General features: G+C 38.3%; 1 protein-coding gene and 1 pseudogene across 4 annotated transcripts in view; one reads left to right on the forward strand and one right to left on the reverse strand.

Annotated features, from left to right (window-relative positions):
- SLC25A26 (solute carrier family 25 member 26) overlaps window positions 1–22,514 on the reverse strand; it is a 156,345-nt gene extending 133,831 nt beyond the window's left edge. For 2 of the 4 annotated variants that reach the window (XM_037135518.2, XM_037135516.2), the window contains exons 1-3: window positions 22,349–22,513; window positions 12,046–12,202; window positions 7,427–7,536 (exon numbers count right to left, since the gene is read on the reverse strand). In XM_037135518.2, the coding sequence (XP_036991413.2) occupies window positions 7,427–7,536; window positions 12,046–12,202; window positions 22,349–22,381 (300 nt within the window). In that variant the 5' untranslated portion in view covers window positions 22,382–22,513. Of the gene's footprint in view, window positions 1–7,426; window positions 7,537–12,045; window positions 12,203–22,348 lie in introns of all 4 variants that reach the window. The other 2 variants (XM_037135517.2, XM_037135520.2) reach the window with 2 other exon arrangements.
- LOC119041986 (uncharacterized) lies at window positions 19,808–19,906 on the forward strand (annotated as a pseudogene).
- Window positions 22,515–24,299: the final 1,785 nt, after the last annotated feature.

The following is a 24,299-nucleotide window of genomic DNA, read 5'->3' on the forward strand; positions in this document are numbered from 1 at the left end:
AGAAGATACTTGCAAACAATATCTTCGATAACGGGCTAATATCAAAAATATACATATAATTCATACAACTCAACAACAAAAATCTTTAGATTTCCTCCTGTTTAACACCTCCTAAACTCACTTGCTCCCTCTGCATCCCTTGCCCCTGCCCTGGCAGGGTTCTGGTCATCTGCCCGTCCTGGGGTTTCCGACACAGTCTCCTCCCTCTACCTGCACACTGCTGCCAGAGGGGCTCCTAAAATGCCAACCAATGGTGCTCTTTTGCTCACCTCTTCAAAGGCTAACAGCCAAACTTTTCACTGTAGTAGTTAAAAATCTCCAGCTATGCCCAACCACACCCCTCTCCACCTCATTTCACAATGACCCAGCCATACCTGGGCTCCATTTGGGACTGGAAAGTGTCCAACAAGGGCTTTCCATAATTTCAATACCCCTCTGCACCAACACACCTAACAATGATATTGTAAAATGCAACATGTGGATTAGCAGTTCTACAAGGCCCTTCCCAAGGCAACACTTGGTGCCCAGTTCAATCCAGACAACTAGCCATTCCTTTCCCTTCAGGCTCTTACTGTACCTTGTCCTTACTATTATTAAAATACCTGTAACACTTTGATGTACTTAACAGATTTACCTGTCCATCTCCACCTCTAGACTGCAAGCCTATTTAAGGCAGTGTCTTGTCATTTTCTCCTCGATGCCCAGAACACCACCGGTTGTGGGTGGCAAACATGGTGGAGAGAACTGCAGAGGTGAACAACGCAGTCAGCATAAAAGGAATCAAAGGGGTCTCAGTGAGGAGAAGATACACAATTAAAGGTTGTAAAGATCAAGACAGAAAGTGAGTTAGTGTTATCTTCCTGAGATAAATTTTTGCATAACTCTCAGTTTGGGATTTTAATAAGAAATTTAAAAGTCTGGACCCGGCTGGGTTAGAGTACATAAAAACTGCAGGTTCTATCCCCAATCAGGGCACATGCAAAAATCAGCCAATGAACAAATAAATAAGTGGAATAACAAACTGATGTCTCTCTGCCTCTCTCTCTCAAATCAATGAATAAAAAATTTTGAAAAAGAGGTCCGTCTGCCTTACGTACTCAATGTCCTGAGGTGAAAAAAGGCTCCCCAACCACTGAAAAATAAACAGAAGAACTTCTGCTTCCATCCACCTTTAAACAGGAGGGATTTCCACCCTAGAGCACCCAGCATGTCTTCTCCACATAATCTCCTGGGACTTGGCTGTACAAACAAGGGTCTGGCCAAGAATGATCACAACTGCAAGTCAAAGTCAATCTACGTTAATTTATGTATATTTCAAAATCTAATATGATCACTTCAAAAGCTATTATAACACATTTCAAAAGTTGTCAATCTTCTATCATCTTGCTCCGCGGTTCTTAGAAAAAGTCAGTAAAGGTCATAAAAAACACTATAAATACATTTTAAAACATGATATAAGAGCAAAATAAAAGCTAGCTAAAGCCCTCCCTAAGGAGGCCTCAATGAAGAGTGAGCTGTGCACTGTACCACACCCTGTACCGCCTCCCTGGCAAATGCTCCTGGCAGGCAGCATCAGTGCATCCAATGCTCCAGGCAACCAATCCTGGGAGGAGATGGAACACAACAATGCACTGATATACAGCAGGCCCTGGAACTGACTGCAGGACAAAGGTGGCCCAGCAACCTTGTCAGTTGCTAGAGCAGCTAAACTGTAAGACGAATTGCCTTCAGCCTCAAGGCTCTTTGTTCAACAGCATGGCCTTGAAGAAAGCATCAGAGCTGGTGCAACCCACACTCAGTCTCCAAAACCCAATCTCCATTTCTGAGTAGACTGCCACCCTCAGAACTAGCCAGTTTATTGAAGTAGGGTGTGGAACAGCTCTAAAGAATAGAATTCTGAGGAAGACAAGAAGAATCACACTTCTGATCAGTGTGTGGCACTGCTCTTGTGCTGTACCTACTAAAATGTTTTTATGTACTACAGTGCTGAGCCAATTCCATATAAAAAGTTACTACTGGGATATGTTACATTGTTTTATAATCCTAAATCAGTGGTACTTAAGTATCAGTGAGAACTAGAATCATCTAGGAATCCTGTTTAAAACGCAGGACCCCCGTGCCATCTCCAAAAATCTTCATTTGTAACCAGCTGTCCAGGCAATTGATCCCAGAGTAGGTGCTCCTTGGATTATACCTCTAACAGAAGTACTGTTAGAAGCTGTGAGAAAAGCATTTAAAACACATGATATATCGAGTTGGCCAAAAAATTCATTTTGTTTTTTCCATAAAATGGCTCAAGCACTTAGTCGTCTTTAACTTCATTGGAAACAATTCTATTAGACTGTATTATGACAGCTGTCATATCAGCATTCATTTAAAAAATTATCAAAATTGGTGAATTTTCGTGTAGACATTTAAATTTTGAAGATGGAAGAAAATAAGCAACATTTTCAGCATATTATGCTTTATTATATCAAGAAAAGTAAAACACACTTAAACACAAAAAAAGATTTGTGCAGTGTACAGAGAAGGTGCTATGACTGATTGAAAGTGTCAAAAAGTGGTTTGTGGAGTTTCGTGCTAGAGATTTTTCACTGGACGATGCTCCACAGTCAGGCAGATAAGTTGAAGCTGAGAGCAATAAAATCAAGACATTAACTGAGAACAATCAACGTCTACTACATGGGAGATAGCCAACATACTCAAAATACCCAAACCAATAAAGTTATTGGTGACAATGAAAAATGTCTTTTATTTTACAGAAAAAAAAAACCATACAGACTTTTGGCCAACCTGGTAATTTATCTCCTAGCTTTCTCATACATGAATCAGAATGGGGTTGGAAGGAATAATCTACCAGCATCTATGTGTGTGAGGGCATCCACACATGTCATCCATGCAGAGTGAATTCACACTGACTTGCTTTTGGCTACGAAGAAATGTCAATGTTCTTTCATTTCTCCAAACAACATGAACTAAGACCAAAAGTTGGATAAGACCCAGGAAAAGTCAAATCTTAAAACCTTAAAAAAAATCACTACCACTGTAATTTTATAGCATCTGTTGTGTTAAACATAGCCCGAACATCTCATCTAATTACAAATTCTACTTCTCGCAGGGCTTTATCCGTGTCTAATGGAAACTAAACTATAAAATAATTGAGGTAGGGATTTAGAGATTTGGTACGGCAAACTTCTTCATAAAAATGGCACAAACAGGACTCTTCTTACTGTTGTTACATATTAAATCTTATTTAATCCATTTTACTGTATTCCAAATTACAAACATCAGGTAGAAGGTTGTAATTATAGTTTTACTGATTGGTCATCACATTTTAATCAAGGTGCTGCTACAGGGAATGATTATTATGGTCGGGTTCTGCTTCTAAGTTTCTTTCATACATTTGCAGTTGCTATAATAAAGGAACTGTGGACACATTCTTCAGGCATTGTTTCTAAGAAATCTGTAACATAACAATCTTATATCAAAGTAAATGGTTCATGCAGCAATGACTAAACTGTTATTTTTTTTTTTTAGGTCTCTATACCTGACTATTGACAGCCATACGTGTTTTTGTTTCCTACCCCATTTTATTTTACCTATAAAAATGTGTTTCTCCTAAATTCACCCATTTCCTTATCTTGCTTTTAGCAACCATGCTTATATGAATCTGAAACCAAAAGCTTATGCTCTATGAAATTGAAATAAGTTATGAAAACAATAAAATAGTACATACACTTCTCAATCATTTGCTGAGAAAACTGATATTGAATGGCTTTGGGAAGTTTTTAAAGAAAATTCAAAGACCACTGAAGAAGCATCAGAACCAACATTTCTATAAACTTCCTACACTTGACAATCTTTTCAGCATACTAATCCATACCTGAATTTGTTTGTTTATTTTTTCTAAACCACAATTGCACTTAAAATACATCAAAAGTTCTCACCCTGGCTGGTGCAGCTCAGTGGATTGAGTCCTGTCCTGCGAAACCAAAAGGTCATTGGTTTGATTCCTGGTCAGGGCACATGCCTGGGTTGCAGGCCAGGTCCTCACTTGGATGCATATGAGAGGAAACCAGTCAACCAGTCAAAATACCTCTCACATGTCGATGTTTCTCTCCCCCTTTCTCCCTCCCTTCCCCTCTCTCTCAAAATATTCATAATAAATAAATAAATAAATAAATAAATAAAATCAATTGAAAGTCCACATCAAGAGTTGTTTCACCTGTGACATCAATCCATGTACCCACTGCTGATAAATTCTCCTTTTAAACTCCTCCAGACATCATGAAAACTAAAAAAGACATCTTACATCATGTCTTACCACCTAAGGGACTATGGAAACCCCTCCCAAAAAAAACAATAAAGGTAAGAATGTCCTAGAATCATATATTTCCAATCTCATATACTTGTTTCCTAACTGGAATTTACCTATAGCATTGCCTAGGTGCAACAGTTCACTCACAGAATACTATATTACAAGGGCTTCTATATTTTTAAAATGTCAGTTACAGATATCAAAGTACAGAATATACAGAATTTTCTACAAATGAAAAGATGTATCATTAACATGAGTAATCTAACAGCTCTCATTTGCCCTACCTCATTATACACGTTTTAATACTTTGTTTTGTAATTCTAAGAGGAAGTTTACAAACTGAAGAAAGCCTGTCCTTCAACACCTCAAACTAGCTTTCACACAAGATGGTTCTATGCGAAATGAAATAAGTGGCCAAGTGCTTTTTGCTGCTTGCTCTCAGCAACATATTAAAAAATATAAACCAAATACTGAATTTATGGGAATGTACTTAACCTTACCACAGTAACAAGCATTTCTAAAACAGAGGCAAAAGCTATCATACAGAATTTTCACAACCTGAAAGACATAGAATGTTCATCCATGAATTGTTATTCTTTAGTACATATACTCAAAAATAACTGCATGCAGTAAGATTCTAATTTCAGAGTAATATCACCCAAAAAATCTAAACCAAAAATAATAGGCTAAAAGATTTTTTAAATTAAATATAAATTGCTTTCTATTGCAGTTTAAGCTCATTTTCAGGTAGAATTTCAAGCACTGGAGTTCTTACTTTGAGTTAAGAATATAAAGAATTAAAATTCCCAAGAAATTGTATGCAAATGTCCATATTTTACTGAAGAAATAGACATAGGGTTTCATTAGATTCCTAAAGAGGTTTCTAGTTCATAAAAGGAACTATTATTCTATGTTCTTTATTATTAAAAAATTAATATAATAGTACTTAATTACGAAGGCAATTATTTTTAATCTGGGGTTAACTTGGGTTCTGCAAAATCATTTTTAAACCAATGGCAAAAAAGAAGTATACTTAAAGCACTTCAGTGATGTTAATGTCTCTCAGGCTAATTTCTTTCAAGATTGTCTTCAGGGACCCATACAACTGATTTTTTAGTCAAGAAATCCATTTCACAGCTATTAACAGAAAGACAAGAAATAACAAGTGTTGGTGAGGCTATGGAAAAAAGAGAACCCTTGTGAATACTGCAGGATTCCATTAATATAAAATGCCCTAAATAGGCAAATCCAGAAAGACAAAAGGCAGTTGACTGGTTGCCCAGGACTGGGAAGCGGGGGAAAGGAGAGTGACTGTTCATGATTACAGGGTTTCATTTTGGGATGATCAAGATGTTCCGGGACTAGCTGCGATGTTGGCTGCATGACTCTGCAATTATACTAAAAAACATTGAATTATACACTTTAAATTGTACCCCAATAAAGTTGTTATTTTTACTTTCAATTTTTAATTGTCTTCTTAAAGTTAGTATTTACTTTCACTTTTCTGTCAGGATCTCTCTCTTTTCATCATCCCCATTCTCTATATTCTCAAGTGAAGAAAATTCAATTATGTAACTCTGTAGATTTTCCTCCAAATTTTCTAAACAAAAAATAGCACATAGAAAACAAAACGACTATATAACTTTTAATGTAAATGTTAAAAAAAACTGATTTGCTTTCCAAATTTCCTAATGTTAATATATACAACTACTTCCCAAAACAGGAAAAAAAATGTTACTTGATGAATCAATTTAAGTTCGTAAATGGAGACCCTTTCTTTTCGCTTTGCTATGCACTCCTGCCCATAACAAGACTGGGGGGCTTGGTAAGACTGCGTAACGACCAGACTGAAGATAACATAGTAAAGAACGCACATCTCTGAATGGAGACACACAAATAATTCTAACAGAGAATGTCCCTTAGTACTTAGCAGGAGGGGCTGAGAGAGAAGTGAGTGAAGTTTATGGGGAAATGTTTATCGGTACCCTTCTCTATGTTAGTTTAGGAAAAAATAACCCTCTATTAGTTTGTAATTTAATGACTATCTGGTCCTAGAGACTTTTACAGATAGATGGTGAGTACCTCCAATGAATATTATATTTTTATTCACTTCTCCTTATAATTCTGGAAATTTTTGTTTTATATTTTAAGATTATATTATTTAGTCCAGGTTCGGTTTCATTATATATCTCAGGAGAATTGTTCCCTGTATCATTTACACATTGCTCTCTTTGGTTTTTGCTTTCTGTCTTTTTTTGTCTGATATTAACATTATTTTATTAGTCTTTCAGTTAGTATTTCTATATAAAGTATGGTTGATCAGAGTTGCAGAACTACTGTGAATAGTAAGAATAAGAAGTTACTATAGGAATGTGAAAAGTAATTGTGGGAGCTGATTAAGCAGCTTATGTAGAACTGTAACTTCTGTGCCCAGGGCTGGGACAGAAGTAGAGAGCAGGGGATCAGGAAGGAAAGATGCATGTGAGATGGCGAAAGCCAGGACAAACAGGAACTCACATCATCTCCCACCAACCCTGATGATATGGGTGACCTGCAGTATAAGCTGACACCCTTCACCACAGTGCCCATACATCTGGACTCAGAATGAGGAGAAGCTGAAGGAGATGATCCCACGGGAGCGGGAGGAGCTGCCTGAGTCCCCAGGGCAGTGATGCAGGGTATGAACTGTGAGCATGCTTGTCCCTACACCAGTCTGCTTCACTTCCACCTTACACAACTTGTACAAATGTCTCCTCGTCAGCCCAACCTGGAACCATACTGGAAAGGGAGTTCTAGGAAAAGGAGTCAGCTCAGTTATGCTGACGTAATACAAAGCCATCACAATTTTGCATGAGTATTCTCTTCCGTCTCTTTAAATTTACTCTTTCTGTGTAATTGTTTTAGGTCTGTCTCTTGTATATAGCACATATCTGGATTTTTCTTTCATCCAATCTAGACCCTGTCTTTTAATGATCTTGTCTAATCCATTCACATTTATTGGAATTTCTAACTCTCATAACGTAAAAAATACTTTATCATTAAAAAGTAAAACAAAGACTTGCATGATTTGTATTTCTGAAGTGTTTTATGTATATAACTAGTACTTACCACTTCTCCAGCAGAGGCAGCCAACATGTGTTTCACAGGCATCAGATAGGAAGACGAATCAGCACGCAAGAACCATTTCACATATTCATAGGTGATAAAAAAGGCAGCAGCTAAAATTTGAACAAGCCAGCCTTTGAAATATGTTTGTCAAAAAATTAAAAAACTAGTTAATAAAACATGATGTAACAGATAAAGATAATAAACACATACTCTTTCCCCACCCCACTACTCATGCAGAACTTACCAAGCCCATATTTATTATATGCCTGACCTGGACCTACGAAAAGGCAGAAGACATTACACCTGCACCGAAGAAGCCTAGCAGCTAACTCATCATTTACCATTTTGTACTAACAAATCACTTAACGTTTCTTAGAAAGCTTTCTAGAAATGGGATATAAATTTCCTTATACAGTCATAAAATAATCAGCATAGACAGGTTAAAACTGCAAACATATACCTTAACTAAATAAAACATCTAATGAATGATATTTTGTTGCTGTTTAGTCAAAATAACCATAGATATTTTTTAGTACAGCAACACACCTTTACATCAAGAAAACAATCAACAATTAAAACGGAAACCAAAATCTCAAAATCCTATCACCATGAGCTAATTTAAGCTGCACAAGAGGGTTTTAGACCAGTCATTTACTATTAACAAAAGATGTTTATCACCTCCATAAAAGATAAGGCATAAAAGATCAATGAAAGACAAATTCATCTTTTGAGAGACATCTGAACACATCACATTAAAGTCTGAAACACACAGGAACAGAGTTTGATAGTAAAAAATCAGTTCTCCGAAATTAAAATCAGCAGGCTTTGTTGCTAGGAACACTCCTCAGGCTACTAACAAACAAACATCAATGAGGAGGGAGTCCCCAGAAGAGTCATGACCTGTGCAAGCCGTTTCAAACAGTTAACACAAGGCCTTATTCCCATCTGTGGTTCCCAATAAGGATTTTCCTACTTTAGCCCACTCACTATACAGCTGGGTTATCTCCAATTGCTTCAGCTAAGTTCTCCCTGCTACACAATCCACCCTCCCACCCCCACCTGCTAGGGAAAGGAAGAAAGACTGCTAAAAGTTTCTAGGTTTTCATGGTTAACCACCTCAACCTGGTCAGACTTAGTTGCTAATTTTATGAGACAAAGAAAGTTCTTTAGAAATGTAAGCTCCACAACTCTCCTGGGTGGTACCCAAGAAAGCCCTTGCTCATGGGAAGTGATGGCACAAGGTTCCAAATGAGGCTCTAGGCCAGTTAGAACAAAGAGGGGAGGGGCTGTCTGACACATAGTCTCTTCCAACTCCCATCCAAGTACTAACCAGGCCCAACCCAGCTCAGCTTCTGAGACCAGACAAGATCAGGCTCGTTCAGGGTGCTATGGCCACAGACTGGTCTAACTCTTAAAAACAATGACTATGTTTTTGCTACATTCCCTTATTAAAAACGGGAGTAAGGATCCTGAACACAGGTCTTCCTGTCTGCTCTTTCAACTTTCAATTTCCTCCATCCCCAACTACTCACCCCTGCAGAATATATTCTCAAAAAGAGAACATAATCTCAAAATCATTTTAAAAAGATTGCTCAGTCCTGGTTGGTGTGGCTCAGTGGACTGAGCACTGGCCTGTGAATGTTACCCTGGTATATTGTACTCAGACTAGGATTTGAATAAGATGAGAAAAAGAAAAAAAAGTGCCACATAGAAGATTTCAATTCACAAAAAATTTACAGAAAAACTAAAAAACCATTTCTAAAACCCTGGCACTGACTATCTATCCAGCATCTCCAATCCAATGTTGTGCTGGGGGGGTGGGGGGGAGCAGCAGCAAGCCTGGTGAAAATGCCAGTTTACCACACACAAAAAAGATAAAAAACCATGTTCTGTATGTAAACTCCTGCTGGCAAGAATCTAAACCGAGGAGGGAACAGTACAGATAAATGATAATGGGGGAAAAAATAACAAAATAAGCTATTTTTTTAAAAAAGAATCTAATAATGAATACCTGGGCAGCTTTCAACTCTTGGGTATTGTAAACAGAACAGCAAAGATCGTAGGGTTGCATGTATTGTTTTGACCCAGTGTTCTGGCTTTCTTCAAATATATTCGAAAGAGAATCAGTGAGTAAGGTAGCTCCAGTTTTAGATTTTTTTTTTTAATCCTGACCTGAGGATATACCCACTGATTCTAGAAAGAAATGAAGGGAAGAAGGGAGGCAGGGGAGAGAGAGAAGGAGCAACATCCATTTGATGCCTCTCATATGCACCCCAATCAAGATGAAAACCATAACCCAACTGGGGATTGACCACAGAAATTCTGATATATTGGAGAATGCTCTAAGCACCTGAGGCACCTGGCTAGGGTCTTTTTTAATATTTTGAGGCAACTCTATACTGTTTTCCCCAGTGAGTATGCCAATCTGTGTTTCCAATCACCATGTACATGGGTTCCCTTTATCATCTACATCCCCACCAACACTTTTTTTGTTGCTGATTTATTGATCATGGCCATTCTGACAAGTGTGAGGTGAAATCTCATTAAAGTTTTAGTTTGCATTTTCCTGAAGATTAGTGATATTCATCATTTTTTCATGTGTCCCTATGTCATAAAGAAAAAAATAAGAAAACTCCAAGACAAGGATAACAATATTGTGACTACCAGAGGGAAAGGAGGGTGGGGATGTGCAAGAAGTTGAACTGTGAATAAATGGTGATGGAAGGAGATTCGACTTCGCGCAGTGAACACAGAGTACAATATACTATGATGTATTACACAACGGAACTGTACACTTGAAACTTACAAAGTTTTACTAACCAATGTAACCCCAACAAATTCAATAAAATATTTTATATAATTGAAAAAAAAGAATCTAAAGCAGTTCTGTGAGCTGAATGAAGCACCATGTACCCTCAGACCAGCACTAATACTACACCTACCAACAGTAATTCCTCAGTGTTCCTCCTAAACCTAAAAATTCCTCCTAAAAAGGTGTTTAGGAGAAGGAGGAAGACACCACAAAAACTGACGGCCAAAAGATAGGGACCTGGTAACAAAATCCTTTCAATCCCCTCGTTCAAAGGTTCCCAAATTTGTCTGCAAATTAAGTCACCTGAGGATTTTTTTTTTTAAACTTCCAGCTCCCAGGCCGTAGCCCAAACGAATTAAATCACAATCTCTGGAAGTGGGACATGGTCATCAGTACTTCTTAAAATCTGATCAGGGGATCAAGTGACTTCGACGTGGTCAAATTCAGGAAACACTGTCCCTCTCCCACACACAAAGCTGTACCTGGTGGCACTGAATGGGTGCTCAATAAAAACATGCTATAATCAATTACTGAAAGTAAGTGAGAGAAATGAAAATTCAAGGATAACCTCAAAACCGTTTGCTGTTCTCAGGACTGCTAGAGCAGAGGAAGAGGAGAGAAGGCAACAAACGGACCAAAACACTGTTTCTCTCCATGTGCTATGAATCTTTATGTGAATGCTGCACTCACGTGTGGGCATAAATGGGCAGTTAAATGTCAAGTGAATACAAAAGAATTCCTCATGAATTGTCTTGAGAAAAAAAGAAATTAAACTCCAGGATTTAAGAATCTCTTAGAGTAGAGGTTCTATAATTGTGTGTGTGATGGTCATGGTTTTTTCATTTGCTTTTCAATGCCACTCAAAGCATCAGTAAACAATTAAAATGAGGTAAATATCTGAAAAAAATACACCAACAAGTGAATTAAGTAAAACAGATGATATTGATTCTAGAATAAGAGGGCCACTAATCATATAACGTGACTTCGAATCCAAAACAAAAGCAAGACACTGGAAGGAGAGATTAGAGAAAATTGTTTCATCGTCTAAAAGCAATTTAGTGAAGACAGAAAGGTTTGATGCCTCTTAGATTCATCTGCTCCAGAAGACTCTGCGGCAGTGGTTATCAAGTTCAGCTTCACATTAGAATCACCTGGAAAGCTAATAACGGCCCCTCCCGCGCCCCAATACTCAGGGGAAGCTCAGACCAATTAAACCTCTATGTGTGACGCAAGCATCAGTAATTTTAAAGCTTTCCAAGAGATTCCAATGTGCAGACATGGTTGAGAAATTCTGTTCCAAGGCATCATAATCAGTGTCAGAATAACACATTAAGGCTCCTACTGGGAATGTTAATAACAAAATCATTTTTAAAAGATTGTTCAGTCCTGGTTGGTGTGGTTCAGGGGATTGAGCACTGGCTTGTGAACTGAAACATCGCCAGTTCGATTCCCAGTCAGGGCCCATGCCCGAGTTGCAGCCCAGGTCCCCTGGTGGTGGCATACAAGATGCAACCAATCACATGTCAATGATTCTCCCCCTCGATTTCTGCCATCCTTCCCCTCCCTCTAAAAGTAAATAAATAGAAATCTTTAAAAAAAAAATTGCTCATATTTTCACTATTAAAAATACAGTGGAATGGGATCTACAGCTGATTCAAAAGTAATGGGTTAATGAACAGAAAACAAATTCAGAAGATAAAACCACAACACATAAAATATTCCATATGGGGTAACAACACATATCATTCTGAAAATAAATCCCATGATCCTGGCTTTATAACAGGGAGAATATGAACAAAGTTTTTACCATTAGGAAAGGATCCAACAGCAGCAGAAGGAATGCCAGCATATATTCCACGAAAACCACCAGCCTTCTTAAATCCTTGGGGACTCTGCAGCCTCGTTTTAATGGTATCCAGAGGAAATAGTATCAAGTCAACAGAGACACCTGCTACCCCACCAGCCTTTAAAAAAAAAGTGGGGATAAAAAAGGGAAAACAGGTAACAATAAAATAAGCCATTTGGGGTAAGAAAAGGGAAAACAGGTAACAATAAAATAAGCCATTTGGGGTAAGAATAAGAAGGTAGTCTTTAAAGCGTATTTCTCATCCCTCTCAGTTCATGGACTATGGGGCACAGCCAAAAGGCCTGCTAACTAAACAATGGGGAAACCGCCGTTATTGTGCCATATTTTTTAATTATAAATTTTAAATAATTTTTAAAGTGAATTTTGAATGTTATCTTTAAGTAAATTTTAAATTCATTTTTAATACTGTCACATGGTTCAAAAAAGTAAAAGTAAACAAGCAAACTCAGAAAGGTAAAGAGTTCCAAGTCTCCTTCCCTGTTTGTAGTAATCAGGTAACCAATTTACCTGTTTTCTTACTGTATCCTTCTAAAGTTACTTTGGGCATATACAAGCAAATATGATTATATATTTTATTTTCTTCTTTAAAAATAAAAGCTGTATATAATATACACTGAGCTGAACCTTATTTTTTTCACTTAATTTATCTTGGTGGTATTTCCATATCAGACCAAATTTTTATTTTTTAACTAATGAGTGGTGAATCTGCAGTAAGACATTTCTGGGAGTGGGGAGAATTCTGTTTTCAAACGGGTCATGATCCTCCTAAATCTAGATCTGTACTTTAAGAATCACATACATAAGGATTCCTATTTTCGGTATCTGATAATCCCTTGATAAATGTTTTAATTCAGTGAAAACAATGGAGAAAAAATAAGAGCTAAATTCCTAGAGTACATTAAAACCTGGCCCAAACTACCATCACCTCCCAAGAGACACTACCTGGCTTTGGAAAGATACACTTTAAAAAGTTTAAACCTCATGAGTACTTGAGTACTTGCAGAATATGGAGAATATTTTAAAACTGGTTACACCTTAGTCAAAGTAAAGATACTCAGAAAAATAGGAACTCAAACAGTGTCAAAGAAAAGGTCAAACACTAGGTCTTAAAGCATCGTAGAAAGATGTGAATCAAAACCAGTTCACTGTACACGGATGTAAGAATGACAAAGAGGAAACTCTCACTGTGGTTCCTATATAGGGATTATTAAACTGAATTATCAACTTCTGCTATCTTTTGAATTTTGAACCACGTGACTTTATTACCTATTCAAGAGGTTAAATATATACATTAAAAACTATATATTCCAAAGTGTAGGAAAAAAAGAATTAGTATTATTCAACCATACAAGCAAAATTCAAAATGATCAGCATTGGGACAACTGTAATTGAACAATTTAAAAAAAAAAGAAATGATCAACTAGCTGTTTCCACCCTTTGGATTTACAAAATGCTCAGGGGTATGAAGCTTATTACCTAGCAAACACTCTCTGCTCTACTTACCACTCACAACAAAACCACTGCAAGCATTCATTGGAAAAATAAAAGTACCCTGATAAATCCAATAGTTAACTAACATGGGTAAATTACTTAAAATTACACTAGAAAATCACATCACCATAAACATTAATACTATTATACTATATGATCATGGTCTTCGACATGATCAAAGCCTGAAAGACACTACAGAACCTCAAAGACCCTGAAGGCCCACTCTGCAAAGGACCTACAAAGATGTCACCAAAAGAACAGACGTACCAGTAAAGAACCACACACGGTAGTAGAGAATGACACATCATGTGGGACTGCTCTCTGGATAGAAAGATGACCTTTTCTAAGTCATGGGAAAAGGTTCATATGTAATGTAGAAAAGTTTAAGAAGTCAACCTTTTTCAACATTTTCTCACTTATTTTTAAAGGATTTTTACAAAAACTATGTACATACAATATTTTTCCTGTCTCCTCATTTTCTCAAAGCTCAAAGAGAACTAAAATTCTGCTAAGAATGTCTGATATGATTGCATTCCTTTAAAACAAACAGCACTTCATTATAATTCTCTCTCTAATCTTAGGGGAGGGAGGGTTCAGAGAGCGGTTGGGATCCATTCCTAAATTTTAACCAATAAGTTAATTACACTTTCAATCTCTTTGACTACTTTGCATACATTGAGTTTCTAATCCTTTGAATTCTTATCTCGTACAAATAAAATGACCAGATTCAACCTATTTATCTAGTAAAATATAAATGAAAAGTTACTAATTGCTTCTGCAGATTTTAAACTTCTGTCACTCAAATGTCTTTTAAATTCATGACACCAAAAAAAATAGTAAGAGTAGGAAGAATAAGAATACATATATATTTATCCACAAAGCAACATATTCAAGATTTAAACAAAAACTTTAAGAAGTGCTTATAATTTTACATCAGCATTGTTTTGTTCACAATTATGTATAAAATATACAAGCCAACATCAGTGGAGTTACAAGAAACTCTACCAAATTATTTTATTTTTTTTAGTCTGAGAAATTTGTTTTATTTATGATCATTTATCAAAAAGGTTATCAGGCAAATGATTAGTTTGCAGATTTATGGTAGCTTCACTGAAAATGGTAAGTTAAGAACTAAACAAAATCTACCCTGGCTGGTGTAGTTCAGTGGATTGAGCGCGGGCCTGCAAATCAAAGTGTCACTGGTTTGATTCCCAGTCAGGGACATGCCTGGGTTGCAGGCCAGGTCCCCATTAGGGGACACGTGAGAGGCAACCACACATTGATGTTTCTCTCCCTCTCTTTCACCTTCCCTTAAGCCCCCCTCTAAAAAATAGATTAAAATCTTTAAAAAGAACACCAAATAAAATCCAAATATATAGAATGTAACCCAGGCAACCAGCAAGCCTTACCACAGCATAACAATTTATTGCAACCTTGACATACTACAAATAAAATACACATCTCTATTACCCTGGCCAGGTGGCTCAGTTGATTGGAACGTCATCTTGCACCCCAAAAATGCTGTGGGCTCAGTTCTCAGTCAGGGCACATATCTAGCTTGTGGGTTCAATTCCCAGTCCAACACATATGGGAAGCAACTGATCAATGTCTCTCTACTTCTTTCTCTTATTCTCCCTCCCTCTCTAAAAGCAACAAAAAAAAAGTCCTTGGGTCAGGATAAATGTGTGTGTGTGTGTGTGTGTGTGTGTGTACATGTGTGTGTACATGCACTCCTCTACCTTAAGTTAAAAAATGTAAAAAATGCTGGCAGGCTATGGAGAAGTACCTAATTAGTGCTTTGAAATTATTCTGGGAGTTGAAAAACATCAAGATCACATGCTATAAAGCCTTTATTTCTCAAAAGTAGTCTACACAACAGACATCACTGCTGCTCAGCTACAGGATGAAACCACCTAATTTAACTATGCAAACTCATCATAGCCACTGGCCTGAACCACAGCTGAGAAGATCCACCTGAAATACTAACACGGCTCCTCAAGAAACATCCCTCCTTGACAGTCTCAGTGTTCTTCACTTGTTAAGTGAACTAATTGCTGCTCCTGCTTCCTGGACACTTCTCTTCTCCCCTGCAGTGCTCCTTGCCACTCCTACACTGATGGCAGAGTCACTTTTGTAAAATGCAAACTGGTTTTCATCTTGTCACTCTCCAGCTACGAGTCCCACAAACTTTCCAGTAGCCCATGGGATGAAGAGCAAAATCCTTTTTAAGGCTCTGGAAGTTCTACCTCTCCACTCTCAACTCCACCATTTGGCCTTCTTGCCACTTTGAGCTCTCGTTTCCTCCGAGTCTGATCTTCCTCATCCCCAGGACTTTGTACAGCTATTCTCTAATCTCCAAACCTAGAATTAGATCCTCTTGTTTCCACACATTGATGACAACTTCAATTCTATAACTAAGCATCTCACCCCTAGATGAGGAAGATGCTCATAAAGACAGTTCCTTGATGTCCCACCAGATTGCACAATCCATACCTATTTGTGTTCACCAACATGTTCCCAGCACCAGTACACAGCAGGCACTCAACTATTTGAATTACGTATGAATTAATGAATATAGGAAAGGTTACTTCCCTATAGAAAGGGAAGTTCAAATTTCATTATAACCTTTGTATTTAAGTTTATGGGCTAATTTTTTTAATAACTAACCCCCAAAAAAAGCAGAATAGACAATTATAATGATAGGACTTTAGATATGAAAAGAACTGTATAAGCACATTAAAGTGCTGACTAAATGGTTACTTTATGTCACCATTTGCAATTACATAGTTATTTTTGGTTTTATTTACTGTTTAATGTCTGCTCCTACTTGACTATAAACCCATGAGGACAGAGAGCATAGCTTTGAGGCACTTTTCCCAAGTATCAGAGCAAAAGTTAACAAATGTTTGGTTAAACAGGTAAAAGATACCTGACTTGTGAGGTGGAAAAACTATGGGTGCAACTTTATCTTTCCAAAACTTTACATTTTCTCTAGACATATCATTAATGTTACTCAAACTGTCTGTGCCATAAAAAAATTAGTATTTAAAATTTATATTTGGACACATACTATTTCGCTTGGAAATGATAACACAAGCATATTAACAAGGGATTTCCAGCTGAATTGTCACATACTAAAACTGTCCCAGTACCCCTCTTATGCTGAAAGAAAAATAAAGGAAGGTAGTCCCATCTCTCAGTACTTGAGATGCAGAAGAAACTCCTCCATCATAGCTATGGTCCTAGGTCTGTCTCCAAGAGTACCTCATGTGCTCCACTAACTGATCAAAATTCAGAATATACTTGTGTCTACGTGACTGCCTGCTCAACACAAAAACAAGCAAAAATGGTAGATCTACTCCCTCTGACTTAAGTGCCAAAATAAAACAAGTCACATATGAGGGGGAACCAAAAAACAACCAGAATTATCTTCTGGAGGTTGGGCCCCTGTAGTACAGGCTTCCTCTGCTGGGTGAGTGTTCTAGGAACCCATCCATATCAGTATACCAACTGGTGTTGTTGTGAGAAGCTGTGTTCTGCTTCAGTGAATTTTTTTTTTTTGACGACTCAACACATTTGCCAATTTCATGATGGGTGATTTACCAGTGCACCTGCACACACCACACTGAGTAGTCAGCAGTTTTTAACCAAAAATGGCATGACCCCCATGCCTCACCCTTCCAATTAATCTGCTCTCTCCCCAGGCAATTTTTTTTGTTTGTTTCCCAGGATGAAAAAAGTCCTCAAAGGGAAATGTTTTGCCAATATGGAAGAGGTGAAACAAAAAAATGACAGAGGCACTAAAAGGCATCAAAACTGACAAGTTCAAGAACTGTTCTGAGCAGTTGAAAAAAATGTCTCATAGGTGTACTGCATCAAATGGAGAGTACTTTCAAGGTGATTGTCGTACAAATAAATGCACAATTTTTTATAAATAAATTCCAGTTTTAGGGAGTTCCCCTCATAAAGGAAACCTTGAGAACATAAAACCTCATTCCCAATTCCTTACAGATTTGGAGATAATGCTTCATTATCAGATACTAATTTCCTTTTACTCCACATTAAAGACTAATGGGCTACCTTCCAGAAAGAAAGATTTGGGGTGAAGGACATTGAAAACTTCCCTTAACAATGTGTCCAATAACTTCATTCTTTTCTTCTGTTTACTCACTCCATCTAAGAAGCCCTGGCAACACAGCCATGCATAAGGACAGGTCCAGTGAGCAGATACAACATGAGTATAATGTAAAAGCTTCTTCAGAAGCACTTCAGAAGCACTAAAGTAAGAAAAGAAAAATACAAGCAGTCCTTGGACTTTGTACAGCACTGACACACATAAACTTCAGTTACAAGTCATACACGTCCTCTAACACCATGGTTCAAATTACAGTACCAGAGAGACATTTTATAAAACTGGTCATCAAAGGAGGGAATTGACCAACAAAGGTGAAAGTACAGCAAATACATGAAAAGTGGTAACAATGAAAGTGATATTCAAGTCCATATAGGTATAAATGGAGTTACAGCAGAAATAGCTGGCTAAGGGAATATTGTCCTTTGAAACTCTAGATATGCAGCCAAAAGAAATTAGAGAAGACAAACTCATCAGTATAATGAGGAAAGTGTTTGTGATGAAAAGGATGGAGACTCCCAAAGGAAGTTAAGTCAGTGAAAATTTTCACAATAAAGGAACTCTGGGAACTACTTCCCAATATTGAAAGCACACAAGATGAAATGCTGGAAGTTGATCCAAACTTAGAAAGCAGTGCGACACTTTGCCAAGGCATAAAAAAAAGATGTTTGTTCTATACTGTAAGTTATATGACTCCACGACAAGTACTCAAATTATTTTTGATATTTTTTACAAGAAACACATTCTTAGTATAGTGGTTCCAATGTTTTAAATTACCATGTCCTCAACATTCACTATTTTTCATTTCTCTATACATTTGCAGTCAACAAGTAGAGTTCTTAATTTTTACCACTTTCAAGAATTTTTAAAGATCAAATTATCATTAATTTTATTTCATCAAGACCACTCTGTATGATTTCCACTTACACATTCATTTTTACAGCCCTATGCTACCATGCAAAGGATGGCCTGTATTTTTTACTGCACAGTCCCCACACTTGCCAAAGTCCTTATTAACTACAACAAATTAAAGAGTTGCAACTATGTAATTGCAACTTAGGACTGGTTGCAAAAATAACTGCAGCAGGGATGTTTTCGGTTTCATTCCAGAACAAGCCATGTGAGTATTTGGACTACAAGGTCAATGAAATAGTAAGGTACTGAAGGGGAGAGAAGAATCAGGCAGGCAGAAAAAAGAATGTGAGAAAGGGTGTGCTATTTTTTTTTATTTGAAGTACTTTTTGTATTTAAAACACAACCAGAAGAAAAATGTATAAGTACACATCATTTTACTCTGCTTTGCTTTATTGAGCTTCACAGGTGTTTTTGTTGTTGTTGTTGTTTTGCTTTGTTTTTTACATTAAATGGAAGGCAAGATCCTCTACCAGAGTCACTTTACTGCAATTCTCATTTTATTACAGTGGTCTGGAATCAAACCACTGTAGTGGTTTCTCTGAGGTGTGCCTGAAATGTTATTATCAAAATTATTTTGTATTCCCTTGCCAGGTAGCTCAGTTGGTTAGAGTGTGATCCTGATATGCCAAGGTTTTAGGTTTGATTCCTAGGCAGGGCACGTAAAAGAAGCAACCATGAATACATAGATAAATGGAACAAAAAAATTGATGTTTCTCTTTCTTTCTTTCTCTCTCTCAAATCAATTAAACAATTTTTTCAAATTATTTTGTATTACCTTGAAATATTTCAAAGCAGCTTTTAAAAAAACAAATAGAATACTATTTTTAATTAGGAATACTATTTTAATCACTTTCATTAGCCATGAACAAATGCACATATGTACTGTTATATTTTTTATTTTTTTAATCTCATAAGCATTTTCCATGTTATTATAGCACATACTCTCCACAAGCACTAGTGCCAAGAGCCACTGAACAGTCCATAAAATGCATCCACCATTATTTACCTAGCCATTGCTCTTCTGTTTAATGTGTAAGAGGCTTCCTATTATCTTTGCTGAATTAAATGTTATGGACATCTCTAGGTTGCTAATACTTAGTCCCAAACTACCTTCCTAAAAGCATGCACCAGTCAATGCTCTGAGTACAGTGTCTGCTGCAGGGCTTGCTTCAGCAGCACATACACTAAAACTGAAAATATACAGAGAAAATTAGCATGGCCCCTGCTCAAAGATGACAAATTCATGAAGTGTTCCACATTTTTCCAAATAAACAAACAAGCAGAACAGAAAAAGACTCATAGATACAAAGAACATTTTGACAGTTGCCAGACTGGAAGTTTTGGGGGACAGCTAAAAAAAAAAAAAGATTTTAGAAGTACAAATTAGTAGTTACGGAACAGTCATTGGGATGTAAAGTACGGCATAAAGAATATAGTCAATAATATTTCAAAACCTGTGTATGGTGCCAAATGTGTATGAGATTTATCAGGATGATCACTTACTCTACAATGTCTGATCACTTACTCTACAATGTCTGATCACTTACTCTACAATGTCTAATCACTGGGGTGTACACCTGAGACTAATAATAAAAAAATGTCTACCGCACGCCAGGCTCTGTACCTTTCTTTTCTTTCATTAATTCATTCAGTAATCAGTTAAGTTCCTACAAAGTGTCAGGTATTGCTAACACAGTAGTAAGCAAAACAGTACTTCCTCAGGAGTACTCACTCTTCTCAAAGATGCTACCAACCTTAAAAAATGGCCACTCTATATGTATACCACTTTGATAATAAAACCTTCTAATGGCTTCCATTATGCTTCAAATAAAACCCAAATTCCTTCCCATGGCCCACAAAGACTCACCTCTGCTGGTCTTGTGTCCCTCTCCAGTTTCATCCACCCTATACTACTCTTACCCACTAGGCCTCAGTCAACACTTGAACACTTTAAAGTTTACCCTTTCCAGCTAGGGGATTCTCTAAGTGCTGCTTGCTCTGAACTTTGCCCCACATCACCTCAAAATGTCTTGCCCTCCCTATCCTTTAGATCTTAGTTTAAATGTCACCTCCTCAGGGCCCTCCTTGGTCACTCCATCTAAAGAAGGTTCTGCAATATTATTCTATCACTATCCTACCTTAGTTCATTTCTTTCAGAGGTATTTTTTTTTAGTTTGGTTTGTTTGCCTTCATATTTCCAAGGGTAATCAGAGTAGCCAGTGGGCAGAATACATGGCAGATAAATGTGTGCTGAATGAATAAGATTTGTCTTGAGCTGGAATGAAATCTAACTTTCTTGAAACTTGTACCCTTTGACTCAAATTCCACCCTCTATAACTACATTTAAAAAATACAAATATACCTTTCACCGTGTACTACACTTTAAATGAATTTTAAAACCATTGTTATTGTGTTAACTTGAGCACTCATGATTTTAGCAACTGGTACTGACTTCAGAGTTAGAATCAAGGAGTAGTTAGGGGCATGGGGTCCCATGTTACACTGCCTGGGTTGAAATGTGATCTCCAATAAACACATGAAATGGATCTCACTTGTGTGATTCTGGACAAGTTACCTAACTTCTCTGTAGCCCAGGTCCATCATTTGGAAAAATAAAACAAGCCTTCAATTGTTTGACAGAATTAAATGAGATGGTGTAGGTAAAAAGTTCACCCCAGTTCCTGGCACAACAATGTTATCTGTCAAAACTATTACTGCTACCTCAACGGCTAGACAGGAAAACTCCTTGAAAGTGCTAACACATTTCTTCGCCTGCATCTCCAAAACCTAGCTTATACAAGCCTCAACAACTCTAGATTGAAAACCATCATCCCACAAGTCTGGCCAAGGTGCCCCTTCCACATTTTTCCATAATGCTCTGACACTAGCCTTGATGCCAATTTTCCCAACAATCCTTGGGAGACTATTCTGTCTCTGCCACCTGGCCCACGTGGGCAGGTCTACCTTGCTCACCACCTTATCGCCAACACCTGCAACAAGCATTTGATAATTAACATTTGGTGACAAGCTTTTTAAGTTATTTGCTTTTTTGCCTGTTCTGCCCACTCCCCGACACAAGCAAATCTGTGTTATTCACTGCCTTATCTAGTATCCCTGTCCATAAGGTTTTAAAATAGTTATTAAGAAACTGGTTTCTAGTGTTAAAAAGTGTTGATTCTAATTGTTTTCTAAGAAATTAAGCACCATTGTATTATTGGTCCCATGGCGCAGCATCTAAGAAATACCCAAAGGCTAGAAGAATACTTTGAAGCAAGAGCAGATTAATTACATACTGGATGAATAAATGGGTATTTCATTTTCCAAGACTGAAAAAACACACCGCAAAATAACCATACTTGGAAAGGAGGGCTCTGAGTATTTCGAGTAAACGTGTTTTATTTTGTTACATATATCCCTATATAAAATATAGAAGTTTCCCAGTGTGGTTATATCAACTGACGCTTTTAAGTACAGAAAACTGTCTTCGGGCGGAAGACAATGAGGCAAGTAGCCACCCCGACACCGCCCGACTCTTTCTGACGTATTGGTAGGAAAGACATGGCCCTGACACGGGACCAGGCGGAGGCCTAGAACCTCCGCGCTCGCTCCGAGACCTGCTGACCACTCAACGCCCGAAGAAACTGCTAGTGCAGAGAGGCACCACCGGCGCCAGCGCTGGGCTACGGCACTCCGCCCCGCACTCACCACCAGAGAGGCCGTGAACCCAGGCCGGTCCATGGTCCGAAAACACTACCAATATTGCTCCGCTATATTTCGAAGCCGATCAGAGGCAACTCACTACTCTAAGCACTGGGCGCCGCCATCTTGGAGGCGGTGCCAGAGGGGTCGTGCTTCCGTCTTGTCACAGCAGCGAACCGTAACAAGTACTCGTGGAACCCGGAAACGACGGGAGGAGGTCGCGTTGGAGAGGCGGGGTCAGGGAATGCGTAATTAAGCCAAATATCCGGACCAGGTGGAGCAAATCGCCAGTGCTAAGAAGCCTCTCTTGCGATCCAAGACCCGGAGTCCCCTTTTGAGGTCAAGGTGGGGCAAAAGTGTAACCAGCTGAGGGTAGAGTGGAGGGAGGGGCTTTCGAAGGGCGGGAACTAGTTTCACGGGAAGAGGTTTATGTTTTATTGGTTTTTTTTTTATTGAGTTTATTGGGGTTACATTGGTTAAAAATATTTTATAGGTTTAAAGTGTATAATTCTATAATACATCATCTGTGTATTGTATTGTGTGTCCACCACATGGATTCATGTCTCTTACTATTGCTGTTTATCTCCGCGACCCCCCCATTACCTTCTCTTGCCGACCCTACCCCCGAGTCCCTCTGATACTGACCACCCTGATGGTTTGTGTGAAGGCTTTGGGGGATTTGTTTGTTTTGCTTAATCCATGGAAGGGCGGAATAGTTTTTTGGGGGGAGGCAGGTTTGTACTTGTAATCAGTTATTTCTTTTTGGCTTCTGTCTTGGTTTTATCTGCAAAAACAAATATTGCTGGCAAGTGTTTGAATTACTATAAAACAGACTCAGTATTAGATTATTAAGGCTATAGAAAAACACTTCATATCCTCCATTTCTCACTGGCAGTTATTGCATTTAAAGTTATTTACTAGTGCCCTGGCTGGTGCAGTTCAAGGGGATTGAGTGCAGTCCTGTGAACTGAAAGGTTGTGGGTTAGGTTCCCAGTCAGGGCACATGCCTGGGTTGCAGGCTGAGTCCCCAGGTCAGGGCATGTGAGAAGCAGCTGACTGATGTATTTCTGATAGTTTCTTACATAATACTCACAATTGCACTGTAAGTTATGAACTATTACCATCTGCACTTTACAGAGGATTGAGATGCTCCAAGAGGTTCACTAACCAACCAAAAACTACAGAGAACATAGTAGAATGGTGTTGGGAACCACTGGGCCTAGTTTCAGGAGCTGTAACACCCCCACCACCACCACCACCACCACCATGGCTAAGGCTGAGTGAGCGACCTTCAGACAATAAGCCACTAAGGAGACAAAGCTTATCTCCCTGGCAGGAGCGCTGCTTCTGCTCCTTTTTTCGTAACTGGGCTCCAATGCTTGATCAGTTAGTCAATGATGTGTAAGATTCCCCAAGAGGGGAACCACCTTTCTCAGGCATGATCATGTGGAGGCCTGAGGGAAGGACTTGGTGGGCTATGGAGAAAGGGGGTGATGGACCCTCACCCCTCGGCTTTGATGAAGCCTGAGTCCTCATTCTGTCTGTGAGAAGTCTCCTAAATTTCTGTACTATCTGCCTCCTCTGCCTGACTTAAGCCTGAAACAATGACAGAGGGTGGTGCAGCCAGGTGGTGGAAAGGGTGGGCCTGAGAAAGGATATGTAAAATCCTGTGAAACCTGCTTTTCTAAGAATGCTCTTAGTTAAATGACAAAGGTCCGAGCAGGAAAAGAGTTTGTTTCCCAAAGTCTTGTAGCCCTTTAGCTAATAGACCCTGACTCAGAAGAAGCCCTAATAGTTCTTTGTTTGCTATCGACTGTTTGATCCTTACTGCCTGACAATGATTAATGAGCTGTACCTGTATTCCTGCGCAAATTAAACCCAAGAAAAGCCTGTCTAGGCAAGAATCAGTGTGCTCTCCCCTTGATAGAGTTGCCAGGCTGCTCTGAAGCACTCCCCC

This window comes from Artibeus jamaicensis, unplaced genomic scaffold, assembly GCF_021234435.1.
Source record: "Artibeus jamaicensis isolate MK-2021 breed Jamaican fruit bat unplaced genomic scaffold, CSHL_Jam_final contig_3105, whole genome shotgun sequence".
NCBI classification, from domain to species: domain Eukaryota; kingdom Metazoa; phylum Chordata; class Mammalia; order Chiroptera; family Phyllostomidae; genus Artibeus; species Artibeus jamaicensis.